The 18,786-nt window shown below is 36.8% G+C and overlaps 1 protein-coding gene across 3 annotated transcripts in view; it reads right to left on the bottom strand.

The window, feature by feature from the left end:
* The window catches only part of LOC144973291 (uncharacterized), a 128,864-nt gene that overhangs the window by 99,339 nt on the left and 10,739 nt on the right, over positions 1–18,786 (bottom strand). For 2 of the 3 annotated variants that reach the window (XR_013645517.1, XM_078915558.1), the window contains exons 2-4: positions 14,107–14,584; positions 11,217–11,249; positions 3,253–3,426 (exon numbers count right to left, since the gene is read on the bottom strand). Coding sequence is in view for 2 of the 3 variants with exons in the window: in XM_078915558.1 (XP_078771684.1) it covers positions 3,253–3,426; positions 11,217–11,249; positions 14,107–14,567 (668 nt within the window). In the remaining variant the exon portion in view is untranslated. The remainder of the gene's footprint in view (positions 1–3,252; positions 3,427–11,216; positions 11,250–14,106; positions 14,585–18,786) is intronic. The other variant, XM_078915559.1, reaches the window with a different exon arrangement.

Raw genomic sequence — 18,786 nt, 5'->3', positions numbered from 1 at the left:
GGCAAGCTGACCAAAGGCTGTTTTACGTCATCCTTTAGATTCCCATTGGTGACTATTTTTAGCGTCGAAGCGGATGTTTTCCTTTCCCTTTACTTTCGATTCACAAACCATACAAATTATTTAATCGTAAATATTATTCAATTTCACTTGTTTTAAATGACGTCTAGCGAGAAATATTCTATAATATGAGATTTTTCTGCATCTGATTTAATAAGTATAATCAATTGCTCTAAAACGGACGGGAAGACGGGAAGACGGACAGAGGGGTAGACAAAACTGACTAGCAGAACACAGCTCAATAAATGCCGATAACCGGTGTTGACAAAGGAAAGTGCTCATTCTCCCCTCCTCCTGTTTTCTTTTCTTTCCAAAAATACTGCTATAATCATTTTACGTGAGTTAAAACCTATTTCGGTCAAACTTGATGACAGTAAAGAGTGCGCATACCACTTACATTGCTATGATTATCATCATTATCATCATCACCAACCACTATGATGCTGTATTGTGGCACGTTATTTACTTTGCGTTATTTACCGCAAAGGGACAATGGGAGAATGTTCTATTTGTACTGTTGCGTTGTAAGGCACTGCACACATTTTTCCTGCTGACGATGGGTCTTTAACAGAAAGAACGAAAGAGAGAGAGAGAGAGAGAGAGAGAGAGAGAGAGAGAGAGAGAGAGAGAGAGAGAGAGAGAAGAGTTATGAAAGAATATTGCATATGCCTAATAAAGGAATGCGTTTGCACGATTTCAGATACACATACAATAGCAAAAAGAACTGCCCCCAGAGACTGGGACGAGTATTTGATATGCCAAAAAGATAACACAGACCGTTTATAATGTCCCTCTAAGTCGAGGAGGTATGGCAAAGGGCAAGGCTATGAAACTCTTTTTGAAGATTTAACACAATTAAATTTTTTGGTTTGTGATGAAAACAAGTTGGATGTATCTATTTTTTTAATTCATAAGAAAGAAATAAGGTTATTGAAAGCTTATAACAAAATGATGCTAAGTGGCATAAGTATTGTTGTGTAAAATTTAATGCCAACAAAATTAGGCGATTAGAATTAAAGAAATCTAAAAAAATTGCCATACAAGAATTCCAATCTTCGTCATTTGACTTGGAGGAGTCACCGAATGAATATATTTCGCAACCCACGAGAATAATGAGACCACGTTCAAATTACAGATTGGCTATAATAAACAAACGTGCTTTTTTGTAAAAACATGGAATCGGGAGTACTTCATTCTGTAATGACAAAAGATATGGAAGAAAATTTTCGTGAAATAGCGTTATCTATAAAAGATTCTGATATGTTGTAATTTATTGCCGGAGGAGATTTAGTCGCTCAGGAGCCACACTACCGCCCTATGCCATAATATTTGTCATTCACGATACTTAAAAAAACAAGCTTGAAAAGATGTCACTACTGGTGATAATCATGTTGTCACAGTTCTTGAAAGAAGTCGAGCCTTTGCTAACATTATATCTTTTATAGAATAGAACCCTGCAAAATATATGACGATCGACATGAACCACTGTGGAGCTCATTTTATAATTGTCAAAAGTGTCCCAAAAACTCATCAAATGTTCATGTAAGAGAGAATGTATCGGCACCCGATGCAAGTGTTTAAGGTCCGGTTTGCCTTGCACGGACTTGTGTAGATGCGGGGTGTGTGTGTGTGTGTGTGTGGGGGGGGGGGGATGTTAGGTCAGTACAGTAATCAAAAGTAAAATTCAGTAAAATTCTCTCTCTCTCTCTCTCTCTCTCTCTCTCTCTCTCTCTCTCTCTCTCTCTTCCTCTCCCTCTCCCTCTCCCCCTCTCCCCCCTCTCCCTATTTTATCTACTAGTTAGGTTAGTACAGTAATGAGTAAAATTCTCTCTCTCTCTCTCTCTCTCTCTCTCTCTCTCTCTCTCTCTCTCTCTTTCTTTCTCTCTCTCTCTCTCTCTCTCTCTCTCTCTCCGTCTCTCCTGCTCACTCCCTCTCCCCCCTCTTCCGCTTTTATCTACTAATTACAACACGAAATAACCATCAGTTAGCTACCGTAAATGGTTACCGGTGTATTTAAAGTTTTAGAACGCACATTGTTTTGTCATGGTTATTTCCTTGGATAAGCAATGCCATATAGGACTAGGAAACAATAAAAGTGCTAAAACCGCACTGTTATGATAAATTGCCAGAGTGGTTTTATATCAGGTGTTATTTATAAGGGGTTATAGCTACCTATATGCCAATTTTCAGGATTTTAACCCCAATGTGCACGGTTTTAGCTTCATTTTCCCTAATACAATGAATATGAAGAAAATAATTATTTTTACGCAGTTATTTCCCTTGTTTAATATAGCTGTAATAGGTAAAATCTAAGGCCTTAAACCGATACTTTACGATTGATTGCCAGAGTGGTTTTATATCAGATGTTTTTTCTATGGGTCGTCGCAACCTGTATGCACATTTTGATGCTTTCAACCCGAATTTGCACGGTTTTAGCCTAATTCCCCCTACTATTATTAATGGTGACTCATTCGAGCTGTTCAAAGGTGGGCTAACTGTTTTACTGGAACTGATAACGTCTCTACCAACATTCAACCAGGCTCACAGTGTCGTTCAGAATGTGCATCGACCGCAGCAAAACAACAAGAACAGAAAATAGGACGAATTTAAACGAGCTAATCGCAGATAATAGAATAAGAAACTTTGCAAAAACCTGGAATTTCATAGGGAAGGGTTTATAAAGCGTTCGAGAAATCCTGAGTTAGCTACAGAAAGGCATGTGCCCAATGGATACCGAGAATGCTCACACAAACGCATGATCACAGTGAAAGAGAAAGTTTTCTTGAAGTCGTAGAACATCCTCCCCCCCCCCTCCCCCCATTTGAAATTCCGATTTAGCTCCAACACTTTTCTCCTTTTTATTCAGACCTAAGAGACACCTCAAGGGGACAAATTTTGGCAGTGATGGCAGGGTGGAGGCGGAGAGTCTCGATAGTGTCGAAGTTTGCCAAGTGAATCCTTCTTCGATGTGATGCAATGACTGGTGCGTCGTTGGCGGATCTGTGTGAGTGGGAACGGTGAAGTTGCTGATTTAAAACGGAAAGGACATAAATTAAGATTTGTTTGGATACCTTTGTCAATTTCGTATCTATTAGGTTTGAAAATACAAGAGCGGGGTCAAGAATGCTCAGTCTACCCTTATACATTCTCTCAATAGATACTTCATATTCTTAAATCACAAATTAAAACCTTTACCATCCAATATACCACGGCTCTGTCTCATTCTCCGCTGCAGCTCTTTCATCCGGCATATTAAAGACCTCTTCAAGAGAAGAGAACGCATCCATGTATTTAAAAAACTGACAATCGTCCATTATTTCTTCTAAAAATTTTGGAGATGACGTGTAAATTTTTTTGAAATATTGGTAGCTGTGAAAAATAAACAAATATGACGTTAGTATTTTTTCCGTTTAAATTTTTAAAAATGTTATTGAATTTGGCACAGATCAAAATATATAAGGGGGGGGGGGGTGGAGGGAGGAGTAAGCTAATAGAGCATGTCTGGGAAAATACGACTCTTCTTCAACACCCTGTGTTATATCAGCCATAATCTAATACAAGTGGATTGCACGTAAGGCTGGACCGCAACATGGCAGTGGATCGCCCAAAAACAAAAATTAATTAAAAAGTAAAGGAGAGCATAATATTGATATAGTGTCTGATGATAAGGCTTGGTCTTGGTAGATCCTCAAAAATTCTGCATACCCTGGAGACCGATTTAGAGGACCGTAAGAGAATTGAGTTCCCCATCATCTTATCGGCACAGAGGTCAATAGTGCCCATAATTTCACTGACTGACCCAAAGTGAATGAGCTCATTTTGTGAGATATACTTTTGATATGAGCACTTTGACAAGGTATCATTGTCAGATGAGCGCTCGTGAACTAACTCGACTACATTTATAAAATAAATGTGATAAATAACGCCCCAGAATTTACTAGTTACATCAAAAAGACCAAATAACGAGTTGTTTAAGATGGTATAAATAGAAAGATGATTTATAATTAAATTAATTTTCTTATCAATGAATGGTGATCACAGTTACAAATGAGAATGTAATATTACGCATCTAATGCGATCTTGATGAGATGATGATAATGTGAGATATTGAGGCGGACTTTTTTGTGAGGTTCCACTTCCAGTCCAAGAGTACTTGCAAGACTTTTCCGTAAGGACCCGGCTTGATAAATTCTTGACAGTGATCGAACTGGCAAAGGTGACCAAGGAAGCTCCGCGTCTTGATGGCGGAAATAAAAAATAATGAAGTGCTCCACAGATAAAACGAGGAGTGGAATTTAATTGCCGTCAAGGTGTAAATACTGGAAAGAAGTGATTAATGAAGATTAAATCCATCAGCTTTTATAATAAGTGGCTACGTGACGAAGGGTGAAAGAAAAGTATTAATTAATTTGAAATGAATTCAAAGAGAAGGCTATTACAGGAATGGTAATCTAATATTAGAAAGTTAAGTTTTTCTAAGCCTACCGAAATATAACTGGTGTGAGATTAACTCCGTTCTTATTTTTGTATTACTAAAATTATTTTTTAATGATTTTTATACAGAATACTGCTTTTAAAAAATTGGAAATATTTTTGATAATCCAACACATCCTTTAAATTATCAGATCACTAAGTCGAACAGAAATGATTGATTGTTGTTTATACGAACACAAGTGAAAGACACCTCCGATCCTTTTTACCTTACAGTTGCAGAATTTTTAATAAGAAAAAGAATTTATGAATTCTAGTCTACGTCTGTTTTAACTTTGAATCCTGTTCTTTAAAATCACTCCATACCCACAATTTTTATACACCAATTTATAAAATCGCTTACTACAACTATCAATTTACCTATTTAACCTACAATATGTGCCATGTAATTTATACTAGACGTCTATATAATTTTTCTCAGTTAATTTACAATATTATTATGCCGTAACTAATTCTTACCTTTTTTTTTCTTTTTACTAATCTTTTTTTCTTATATGTTGACATCAATATATCATATAATCGGTATGTCCCATGAAATTTATACTATGTAATTATTCTTACAGCTTACAATATTATTACACTATACCTATAACCAAATTTTACTTTACCACATATATTTACGTATATTGTGTTTATGTATGTATGATTGTCGGCATTTTATACGTCTGTACAAACATTTCCTTTTGGATGTACACTATTAATATTATTATTATTATTATTATTATATATTATATTATTATTATTATTATTATTATTATTATTAATTATTATTATTATATTATTATTATTTATTATATTGTTTATATTTTATTCATATCATTATTTTTATTATTATTATTGTTATTATTATTATTGTTTATTATTTATTATTATTATTATTATTATTAATTATTATTATTATTATTATTATTATTTTATTATTATTTATTATTATTATTATTTTTATTATTATTTTATTATTATTGTTATTATCATTATTATCTTTATTATTATTATTATTATTATTATTATATTATTATTATTATTATTATTATTATTATTGTTGTTATCATTATTATTATTATTTATTATTATTATTTATTATTATTATTAATTATTATTTTATCATTATCATTATTATTATTATTATTATTATTATTATTATTATTATTATTATTATATTTATTATTATTATTATCATTATTATTAAAGCTTAAAAATATAAACGTTAATCATTATGTGACACTACTCACCCACGTTTAAAATATACTCTTTAACAATTATGGGAAAGATAGATTTTACAAACGGAAATAAATGTACTATGATGCTACTATCGCATTAATCCATGGTAATGATTTGTGTAAAATTGTCTTATTAACTTCACATGACAATGTTTATGCTAATGTAGGTGTGAGTTACAATATCAAAAAGAATGATTGTGATGACAAATCATTTTGATAAACAATAGTGATGGCAATGAAGCATGATTTAAGTCTATGATTTGATGGTCATTAATTGGATAAAATGAATGAAAATGTAAATGAAATATTGACATATCCACGACAAATTAACGTGGAAAACAAATAAGATTAAATGCAATATAACTTGTATCATCTGTACTCAATGGTTGTTGGAGTATGAATGAAACGTTTAAAATATTACTGCTAACCTAAAATTCTACATTGAATTCCTTTGTGGGATGCTCATGGTTCTTAATACTTACGCGATTTCTGTATTTACCAAACAGTAAATTATATTTACTAAATTTCAAACCAACATTGCTGGTGATATTAGTGTCAATCATAATAAAATGTTGAAACAAACTTTATTACTTGATTGTATTTGATTTAAGTTTACAGAGCATTCTTTATATTTGAAATTCAGCGCCATTAAAAGATAACAGCTCTGGGTTTCTAGGCATCCAAAAGAAAGTAAAGCAAAGATGGCAAATTCAAAAGGATCAAAAGTACTATCTATACAAGAGCAATCCATCTCTGTGTAATTTCCATCAATTAAAAGTTGTACCCTGACAGTAACAAAGGATCTTGCCATTAGGGGCTGAAAATGTACATCAATATCGATTAAATAGACATACGCCCAATCAATAAAGAGATGATTTACTAGAAAAATTACCGCTCACATAAAGATGAATCCATCTGACTTGTCGCCATCCTAGCAAAAGACTCCAGACGGGACCCAAACAAAATCATGTGGTCTCACAACAAAACAAAGAGAATGAGCCACATGAAAAACAAAATTGATAAAAGAATAATGGAATGAAGAGAGCATGGAGTAGTTTGGAAATAAATAGCCTAGGCAGCCAATGCTCCCCTGCCCTCAGGGAAATTCCACCCATAAATCAATATAATAACTTTCAAAACCATTTTTCAAAGGAAATTTTGATTGGTAACTGCTCTCATTTTCTTTTCTCATTCAGAAACAAACATATTTTATGGTGACAGTGTAAATAGGCAAATAAAATTAATTTCAAAGGTCAATTTTCAAAATTTTGTCTCTTAGCTGGCCTACATTTATTTTAATGGGTTGATATAGATTCAGAGACACAACTGACAACTCATGGTATTAGCTGTATTAGTACTGCTTAATTTTGCTAAGTTATCTAAACGAATTTTAGAAACATAAAATTACTTTCTTTGTTTTGCATTTTCCCTTTTAGAATGAAATGAAATGATTCTAAATATCCAAACACATAGAAAATGGGCAAATATGGTATTTTACCCTTTTCTTGAACGTAAAATAATAATAATAATAATAGATCTTTATTGTCCATAAATATGGCAATTTGTCATTTAGTTACACTTGTTATAATGTTAAACGATAACTAAGATTGAACAGATATTTCACTCCTACTTATTCTCTCTCTCTCTCTCTCTCTCTCTCTCTCTCTCTCTCTCTCTCTCTCTCTCTTTCTTTCTTTCTTTCTTTCTTTCACACGTGCGATATACACAACATAAACATATTCATTTCGTTTTCAATTTGTTACGATTGTGGCAATTCGACACCAAAAATTATCATCATTGTCAATTGGTCAGTTAATCTTACATTAAATAAATTAATCAGTTAATCAGTCAACGAATCAATCCTTGGTTTTTCTGTACCATATGAAATATTCAAAATTTTTATTGCTGATGGAACGAACGTTGATTTATACTTGTTAGTTCTACATTTAATCTGACAAAACCTTCTCCCAGATGGTAAAAGACTAAATTCATGGTATAAAATATGTTTTTTATTGTTGGTAATTGAGAATGCTTTCCTTTCTATTGCTTTTCCATGAATTCTTTCTACTCCATCAAGAGGATGGTTTATTATTTTTGATGCCTCTTTGATAGATTTTGAAATTTTTGATTTATCTTTAAGTCGGCATCCTCCAAACCATATGGTGCAGCCAAACGCAATTACACTTTTAATCAATGAGTCATAAACTCTTAACATAGTTTTCTTCCTTACTTGAAATGTTCTCAATTTCCTTAGGATGTATAATCTTTGGGCAACTTTCTTAGATATTATATTAATATGTTGAGAGAAATTGAGGGAACTATCAATGGTTATTCCTAAATATTTAAAATAGTCAACTATCTCAACATCATCTTTACCGATCGCCACACACTTTAAGTCGTTTTTATTTTTTACACCAAACACCTGTTCTTTCGTTTTTTCAACATTTAATTCAAGCTGATTTTGTTTACACCAATCGGTGAATATATTTATTTGTTTGAAATAATTCTTTTCGGTAACTTTATCTTTTAATAAGCCAAGAATAGCAGTATCATCTGCATATTTCACTATAAAACAATTTTCAAAGGATGGTCTGCAGTCGTTGGTGTATAAGATGTACAGGATTGGGGAACTCACACAGCCTTGGGGACATCCGTTCGACAACGTTCTTTTGTTGGAGATATGTTCACCCAATTTTACACATTGCGGTCTATGGGTCAGAAACTCTTTATACCATTTAATAAGGTAGTTTGGAATATCCATGCTGCACATTTTTTGAAGCAAAATATCTGTGTTCATGGCATTAAAAGCTGACGAAAAGTCGACAAACAGGATTCTGGCGTAATTCGAGGGCGTTTGGTCAAGGTGTTTCGAGATCAAATTTGTGGCGGTTAATAGTGCGTCTTCAACACTGAGATGTTGCTGGTATGCAAATTGGTACGGATCTAGCAAATGACTTAATTTGACATATTTACATGATTTTGTCAAACTATTAATTTTTCTTGATTCCCATATTTTAGGGGATAGGGATAGCTTCAGAGGACCCTTGCGTAAAAGTTTTTGGTCCTAGATGTACAAATGTTTTCTTATATTAAAGCCGAGTATCGTGGAAAGGTTTTAAAAGCACTACAAAGTCAAAGTTGTCCACATTTTATTCAGTTCAGATGGAAATATGTGAATCTAAAAATAAAGACGCACGGCAAAAATATTGGCTGATTTTGAGGGTTTAAAGATATTTTTTTACAGCAACTCTAAGGCACTTTTCTTACTTTGATATTATGTTGCATCAACCCAATATGCAAACTCAGGCCGAAAAGATAACTATCACGAAGTTTTAGATGGGTTTTGTAGACGCACAGCAATAACTTTTTTCTCCTGAACTGATGTCGGTGGAGTTTTAGTGTGACAATCAACATAAAATGTGTAACTGTCATGGTCTCAAGTGAGTAAAGAGCTACTCGACTATACATAAAAATATGTAGAATGAGGCCCCAGAATTTACTAGTTACTATAAATGAAAAACAATTAAAGATTTGTTTAAAATGAAATAAAAAGAAAGATGAAATTTGATTAAAAGAGACAAATAGTGATTGTGGCAGTTACAAATAGAAACGTGCATATATTACGTAACTTATGATGATATGTCAGATTCGTAAGGTGACGTTTCCAGGCAGTTGACAGGCTTGGATAATATATTCCTCCGATAACGGGCTCAGGCTCATAAAGTTCCACTTCCAGGTAGTTGGGAAGGGGTTATTGTATAGTTCTTCGACAGCGGGCTCAGGTTTGATCCTTGAAGATTATACAGTCAAAGGTAAAAGCTCCGGCGTCTTGATGGTGGAGATAAAATATCCACAAAGTACCAAAAGATAAAAATCTTCAAATATATATGAGGAATGGAGCGACTGGCCGTCCGCCATAGATTGTAGAGAGAAGTGGGTGTAGAATGTTAGACCTATCAGCTTATATAATAAGTGGCTACGTGACAGAATGCAGAACGAAAAATATTCACTAATTAGAAATCAATTCGAGGGAAGGCTATAAAAGGAAAGACGATCTAATATTAGAAGGTAAAGTTTATCTAAGCCTACCGAAATATAACTGGAGTGAGATGAATTCAGTTCTTAATAAAATAAAATTTAATAAGATAATTGTGAACAACCTTTACTGTGACAGTAACCAAATACGTATATCAAATTTAGCTTGGTACCAGTTTCTCCCCGGTAACCCTATTTTTAGCTTAAACCTACTGGACTACTATTTCATTTTTACTTTTACGGCATCTGGTTGAGGATAATTGTTTAGGATGAATGCGTCGTTTATCTAGAAATTGCTGGACATGTGTTTCGCTGCTTCGCGGTGATGGTGATGATGTGTTTCAAAGAGAGTTGCTAAATACCAATAGTACTTTATCGGGTTCTACCAATAGTACAAAGAAACAGGATGCCTTGTTGTTGTGGTAGAAAAGGGAAGACTATGTCAATGGATGATACCTTTATATATTTATACACACACCCATACACACAAACACACACACACACACACATATAATATATATATATATATATATATATATATATATATATATATATATATATATTCTATGGTTCTCAGGCTAGTGTTTGTCATATCACATGTTCGATTATCGGAAATGATTCACTTGACTAAATCGGCTATATTGTGCTAATAAGATATCAGTCTTTATACTTTTCCAACGCAAACGATTTGATTACGACACCGAATCCTATAAGAATTAAATTTCATTTCATTTTATATTTTACATAACTTCCCATGGCCACATTATGAATCAAGTCAAATGATATTAATTGTCAACAAACGCATTAATTAAACAAAGAATACATACACACAAAAGCGAAAACAAACAAAACATAAGGTGTCTTTCGGGTGAATCACCCAATTTTTCTCAATATTCTAGTCAGTTACAATGCCATCAAAAACGGTTTGTCTCCATATACTTTCTAATCGTTTTCTTTGTTCTTCGAAGCAAACCCTTCGGGTCTCAACTCACGTATTTTCCTTCCGAATCGAAGCCCTCTCAGTCTCTCAAAAATGGCTGCTGTTTTATTGACGCTTAGGCATCTCAGCTACCATTACTAGTCTGAGATTTTAACGATGAAGTCCGACCCTCACGAGTGACTAAAACGTGGGCCTAATCGGGCGTGGATTTAATCTGGTACTTGCTTGGTAAGTGCATATGTAAGAAACGAATTTTTGAAGCCTTTTACTAAAGTCAGGGACTAAGTCTTTAGTCTTCTACTATTAGAACTGGCCCCGATTTGCTTGCCTTGACTCAATACTTTCTTGTCTTTCTTGAATGAAGAGCCTGTCGCATCTAAGTAATCTGACTCTGTACTACGTTCTTTTAAAATTGATCAAGAGGCATGGTATCAATATTATAATTAAGCTTAAGATATATTTAAGTGACTTACTTAAAGGTTTGTAAAGCTTCCCAATCTGCTACAGAAAAGTGAGTGGAGCAGGCACTTATGTTGGTAACAACAAGATATGAAGTGAATAGAAAAGTGCCAGAAGACAATAGAGAATAAAAATTTTTCGCGGTGGTGGTGGGGTTCGAACCTGCGACCTTATTGGTACGACAACTCCGCCTGGCAGGTGAGAGCGTGGCTCTACCGTGTGAGCTATCAACGAACACAAAAATATTCGTTTCAAACTCAAAGTCATTACTAGATCCCTCTCTCACCCACTTCTTGAGACCGCCGATTCGTTCGTACACCACCATCGCGAAATATTTTGACCAGCAGTTAAGCTTAATAGCCAATATTCTCAACACAAACATATAACATAGAAACGATTGAGACATTGAGTATGCTCCGGTGTATGGGGTGAATTTTTTAATTCAGAAAAGTGAGTGGAGCAGGCACTTATGTTGGTAACAACAAGATATGAAGTGAATAGAAAAGTGCCAGAAGACAATAGAGAATAAAAATTTTTCGCGGTGGTGGTGGGGTTCGAACCTGCGACCTTATTGGTACGACAACTCCGCCTGGCAGGTGAGAGCGTGGCTCTACCGTGTGAGCTATCAACGAACACAAAAATATTCGTTTCAAACTCAAAGTCATTACTAGATCCCTCTCTCACCCACTTCTTGAGACCGCCGATTCGTTCGTACACCACCATCGCGAAATATTTTGACCAGCAGTTAAGCTTAATAGCCAATATTCTCAACACAAACATATAACATAGAAACGATTGAGACATTGAGTATGCTCCGGTGTATGGGGTGAATTTTTAATTCAGAAAAGTGAGTGGAGCAGGCACTTATGTTGGTAACAACAAGATATGAAGTGAATAGAAAAGTGCCAGAAGACAATAGAGAATAAAAATTTTTCGCGGTGGTGGTGGGGTTCGAACCTGCGACCTTATTGGTACGACAACTCCGCCTGGCAGGTGAGAGCGTGGCTCTACCGTGTGAGCTATCAACGAACACAAAAATATTCGTTTCAAACTCAAAATCATTACTAGATCCCTCTCTCACCCACTTCTTGAGACCGCCGATTCGTTCGTACACCACCATCGCGAAATATTTTGACCAGCAGTTAAGCTTAATAGCCAATATTCTCAACACAAACATATAACATAGAAACGATTGAGACATTGAGTATGCTCCGGTGTATGGGGTGAATTTTTAATTCAGAAAAGTGAGTGGAGCAGGCACTTATGTTGGTAACAACAAGATATGAAGTGAATAGAAAAGTGCCAGAAGACAATAGCCTGCTCCACTCACTTTTCTGAATTAAAAATTCACCCCATACACCGGAGCATACTCAATGTCTCAATCGTTTCTATGTTATATGTTTGTGTTGAGAATATTGGCTATTAAGCTTAACTGCTGGTCAAAATATTTCGCGATGGTGGTGTACGAACGAATCGGCGGTCTCAAGAAGTGGGTGAGAGAGGGATCTAGTAATGACTTTGAGTTTGAAACGAATATTTTTGTGTTCGTTGATAGCTCACACGGTAGAGCCACGCTCTCACCTGCCAGGCGGAGTTGTCGTACCAATAAGGTCGCAGGTTCGAACCCCACCACCACCGCGAAAAATTTTTATTCTCTATTGTCTTCTGGCACTTTTCTATTCACTTCATATCTTGTTGTTACCAACATAAGTGCCTGCTCCACTCACTTTTCTGAATTAAAAATTCACCCCATACACCGGAGCATACTCAATGTCTCAATCGTTTCTATGTTATATGTTTGTGTTGAGAATATTGGCTATTAAGCTTAACTGCTGGTCAAAATATTTCGCGATGGTGGTGTACGAACGAATCGGCGGTCTCAAGAAGTGGGTGAGAGAGGGATCTAGTAATGACTTTGAGTTTGAAACGAATATTTTTGTGTTCGTTGATAGCTCACACGGTAGAGCCACGCTCTCACCTGCCAGGCGGAGTTGTCGTACCAATAAGGTCGCAGGTTCGAACCCCACCACCACCGCGAAAAATTTTTATTCTCTATTGTCTTCTGGCACTTTTCTATTCACTTCATATCTTGTTGTTACCAACATAAGTGCCTGCTCCACTCACTTTTCTGAATTAAAAATTCACCCCATACACCGGAGCATACTCAATGTCTCAATCGTTTCTATGTTATATGTTTGTGTTGAGAATATTGGCTATTAAGCTTAACTGCTGGTCAAAATATTTCGCGATGGTGGTGTACGAACGAATCGGCGGTCTCAAGAAGTGGGTGAGAGAGGGATCTAGTAATGACTTTGAGTTTGAAACGAATATTTTTGTGTTCGTTGATAGCTCACACGGTAGAGCCACGCTCTCACCTGCCAGGCGGAGTTGTCGTACCAATAAGGTCGCAGGTTCGAACCCCACACCACCGCGAAAAATTTTTATTCTCTATTGTCTTCTGGCACTTTTCTATTCACTTCATATCTTGTTGTTACCAACATAAGTGCCTGCTCCACTCACTTTTCTGAATTAAAAATTCACCCCATACACCGGAGCATACTCAATGTCTCAATCGTTTCTATGTTATATGTTTGTGTTGAGAATATTGGCTATTAAGCTTAACTGCTGGTCAAAATATTTCGCGATGGTGGTGTACGAACGAATCGGCGGTCTCAAGAAGTGGGTGAGAGAGGGATCTAGTAATGACTTTGAGTTTGAAACGAATATTTTTGTGTTCGTTGATAGCTCACACGGTAGAGCCACGCTCTCACCTGCCAGGCGGAGTTGTCGTACCAATAAGGTCGCAGGTTCGAACCCCACCACCACCGCGAAAAATTTTTATTCTCTATTGTCTTCTGGCACTTTTCTATTCACTTCATATCTTGTTGTTACCAATCTGCTACACCACCTTTGATCAAAAGCGGCACTCCAGTGTATGCATACAATTTGTGGAACTCCTCAGCGCTGATATTTTGAACGACGGGAACTTGCTTTAGATTTTTACATATACCGCAAGGTAATTGAGGACGAAAGGATTGGATCACAGCATAAGACAAGTCCAAGATACAAGTTTCATTAACATTTTTTATAAACATTTCTCTCACACCAGCAGAGGAAACAAATATTCCGATAATTACTATGAGAACGGTGACAAAATTTACATTTCTTTCAAAAGACCATTGCAAAAATTTCCGAAACAGTAGCTTAGTTTTTAAAGCCCATTTGAATTCGATGGTATCTGCATTCTTTAGACCAGTACTGAATAACGATCTGAATTCTTCATCCTTAATTCCAAGATCTGACGCTTTTTGTATGAGTTTTCGAATACGTTCCCGAATGAGGTCTTGGTCTTCAGAAGGTAACATCTTGCAATTCAGGAAGTCTGTAGAGATTCAAGGGAATTCATTAATTAATTACCTATTGAATATCAGTTACTCATTTCTTGATGAAGGTAAAATAATGATAATTAATTGGAATCGTTTTATTGACTTTACTGCTTCTACTTATCACAAGAGGAGAATTCCGCTCGCTTGTCTCTGAATTTTGGTGAAGTTGATTAAATTTGATGAATATACAGTTCTGTAGATTTACATGATAAGCTGTTTAACAAATGTCTTTTTGCGTGCACGATTAAAAATTATAAATCCCACTTGAAGGCTTATGCAAGGGTAGGACGACAAGTCTTAACGCATGTATTTTTAAAACTGTGAAAGATACTAAATTGACAAAGATATCAAAACAAATCCGAGTTCACTTCCTTAACATTAATCATTTTAAATTTCAACATTGTTATTGTTCCCATCCACTTCAAGTCGCCAACGACGCACACGTAGTTGCATCGCGTCGAAGAGGACCTCACACAAAAACAAACAAGAAAGCTTCAGAATTTATATAGAAGAATATTCACTAAACGTGCTCAAAGCGCTTTACAAGAGGTCCCAAGCCAACAACAACATTTAACATGTAAGACAAGACATGACGCCTGTTAGACAATAATAATACAATTTTGTTTTCGAAAATGACAACGCTGTTATCGGCCAGGTCCTCATTTTAACCTGAGTTCGGTGAGAGAATGTGAACAAAGAGCCTTTTCCAGTACTTCAACACCATTAGGTCGCCGTTACTTTCACCTCGCCATCATTACCTATAGTAGTGTGGAGCCCGAGGTGGCCGAGGCCATTCTGGCACCGAGTTGGATCTCCCTTCGTCACATATCAGGGCGGGCCATTCAAGGCACCCGCTTATAGGCCCGACGTCCAGGATGGTCTGGTGACGGTCAACCGGAATCACTCCCATGCTCCCGATATGCCTCAAGCACCCCCACCTACGACATGCCGAACACTTCCTCCCTGAGGCTGGTATACGCGGACGACCTGGCGCTCGTTAGTCAAAGTAAGGTGTGTACCCGTCTCGAGAGCGTACTCAGTGAGAATGTCACCAGACTCAAATACTACTTCGACAAGTGGTACCAGAAGATGAACACTTGCAAAACCGTGGTTACTGCATTTCACCTATGCAGTGACAGTAAACACCCGTAAACTGAACGTCCTCGTCGTTTCTCCGATAAGAGCCGAATCCGAAATACCTGACGGTTGCTCTGGACAGCAGCCTTACCTATCGGGTACATCTCGAATAAGTTGCTCGGAAGATAGAAAAACGCTACAGTCTTCTGAGGAAGCTGGCAAGGTCAACTTCGGGTGTAAGTCAAGCGCTCCTGAGGATCCTGGCACGATGCTAATCCAGCGCGCGAAATATTGCGCTCCAGTGTAAGGTAGAAGCAAGACCGTTGAGAAGGTAGATGTGAAACTTTACAAGTCCATGCACATCGTGTCAGGAACACTGGCAACAACGACTAGAGAATGGGGCCCGATAATGGTAGCAATCCACCCCCCCCCCACCCGATGTCCCGCGGGAGACAACAACAAACAACTGACTTAATAAGATCAAAGAGATGAAATTCAGTTTTGACGAATTCAATCCCCCGAGAAAGAGGAGACATTGCTGCCAATCGACTTCGGTCGAGAACCTGCTTAACGGCATGCTCACTTCATCAGTGAGGGCTTGTTTCCTGTCGAACATATTATATCCCGTTGTGGTCAAGAGCTCAAAACCGCAGATCATCTAGTTGAACGGTGCGCTATGACGAAGCTTTCTGGCGGGTTTGCGACAGTGCAAGTGTGCGCTAATGAGTTGCGTCCTGGATAGATCGTCATAACATAGTAGTGTGAGGACCATTAGAAGCTTGATGGCCTATCTATTATTTATGGCATACGATATTTACCTTTACCATTTCACAAAAAATGTTAGGATTGTTATAAACATATTATAATAATTATCAGGATGAAGTCTCCCCATATCGTACATTATGGACCCTAGTAAGGAAATCGACCTGTTTGTCTAGTAAATTTAACTCGGGGGCGACGATTGATTTTGACTGTACTGTACAATTAAGGAATTCCCCATATTATGACATTTGGTTCTATGTGTTTAGGTAAAATACTCACACTTGCCTACCATGTATATATGTATACTATATTATGTAACCTTGAACGTTTATAGTCTGATTGATTTGATTTAGTGATACTTGTAATCAGTCATTAGAATGGCTGTTTAAGAATAACAAAGAACTGAGTGACGTCATTTTCGTTCCTTCTACTGGGGAGAAGTGGGAGGCATGGTACAATAATCCCATGCTTAGGAGTTTTTGTCAAGATGAGAGTCATTTAAATCAATCGATAGTTGAAGAACGAGTTTTCTAGCCAAATTTTTAGATACCTAACTTCCCTGAGTGTGGCAGTTAACTGGTAAAGTTGAAATGATTGGAAATGTAAATCTTAGTTTTTGTCAGTTTGAGAAATTATATTCATTCTCCTCACTTAAAAAAAATCCTGACCCGTCTCATATTTTTGTTATGAATTCCTTTTTTCTTTTTGTTTGGGGAGGGTGGGGTGGGGGGGGGGGTATCTAAACCAGTGGTTCTGAAAGTGGGCGATTTTGCCCTGGGGGCGATAAGGTACCCCAGGTGGGGGGGGGGGGGGGAGGGGCGGCGATGTCAGCAAAATTTGAATTGGGAGGGGGGGGGGGGCGATGATCAGGAACTACATAGGATGGATTACACTAGGTGTTATTTTGTTTTTTTAATCAACCCTCGCACTTTAGGTGAAATGTAACTTGCCCCAGCCATACGGGAGATTATAAAGACTGTTTTACTCAGCAATGAAGGCTTTATCATCAATTAACAGCACAATTTATATGCGAATTGATGAAATCGTGGGAGAAGCTGATGTCAATTAATTCAGCTTTTGAAACTGACCAAATTCAGCCTTCAATTGAACGAGTCGAATCTCAGCAACGAGGATGCCCTACTGCTGACCTATGTTCGGTTTATACAAGGCAATTGCGCCAATAACTTCTCTTCGCATGCACCTTAATTACAGACACCGAGAGGGCAACACTGTACAAAACTGTTCGCATTTTTTTCGAAGATAGGAAATTCCGATCACAAACGATGTAGCGTTTGCAACAGGTGAGTCAGCTGCCATGGTAGGGCGCTATCGTGCTTTTACAACATTTTTTGAAGGAGGCTATGCCAAACATTTCATCAGTACATTGTTTGATTCACAGACAACACCTTGTGGCTAAAACTCTTACCCAGCCATTGCCTGGAATTTAAAATAGCGCACGTGCTCAATTAGCGTTTTATCAAAAAGTGGAGAATGACGAGGAGTTCAGTAGGTCACTGCTCCACACAGACATTCGATGACTCTCTATAAAGTCTTGCTCCATTATTTGCACAATTCAACTCCGTTGCCGAGTTTCTACTGTCAATCAATTCTCCAATCGCCGACCAGCTCAACGAAATGAAAGACAAAGTAACTTACCAGTCTGATGTCTACGGACATTCAACGAACTGAACCTATAGTTACAGGATAATGGCATCAACATGATCCAAGCAAAATCTTCTAAATCCAGCTTCATGGCAAATCTTCCTATTAACAGGCGCTCCCTATGCCGAAGAGACTTCACTAAACATCCAAACCTCAAAGAAATTGCAGAGCATATCTCTGATGACAACAGTCGGATCTTCATAGATCACACTGAAAAAATTGCAGTCTATATGAGAAATCCGTTCCAGGACCTCCTTAATCTCGATGTGCTAGCATGGATCCTGAGTCCATAGGAATTTGATATGCATGACTCAGCTAAGAGTAAAAACCACGGATCTAAACCACCACAAAATTATACCCTTTTTTAGGTGATGGGTCACAATTTGCAGGGCCAAGGCAATCAGGATACACCACAGATCCCATAAGAATACATTGCCAGTTCGCTCAAGACAGCGACATCTATATGTGACAATCGCTGAAGATAAACTCCAGGGGACCAGAAAGAAAGCCAATCTGATTCGAGGTTTTGGTATCCAAAACTCAAGGGTAACAACTTTTTTAAGCGACACAAACTGTTGTTTAATCTATTGTTGTCTCCCTTAATGAATACATGTACTTATCCCCAGCTTCCTGTTAAGCTTTGCTAAACTAAAAGTGACATATTTTATACTATTATTTGTCGTTAGAGCTATTTTTG

The sequence above is a fragment of the Berghia stephanieae genome, chromosome 5 (assembly GCF_034508935.2).
Source record: "Berghia stephanieae isolate SIO BIC M18660-M18661 chromosome 5, UCSD_Bste_1.3, whole genome shotgun sequence".
Taxonomy (NCBI): Eukaryota; Metazoa; Mollusca; class Gastropoda; order Nudibranchia; family Aeolidiidae; genus Berghia; species Berghia stephanieae.
The sequence above is the reverse complement of the archived record's forward strand: the minus strand, read 5'-3'. Positions and strand labels throughout refer to the sequence as shown.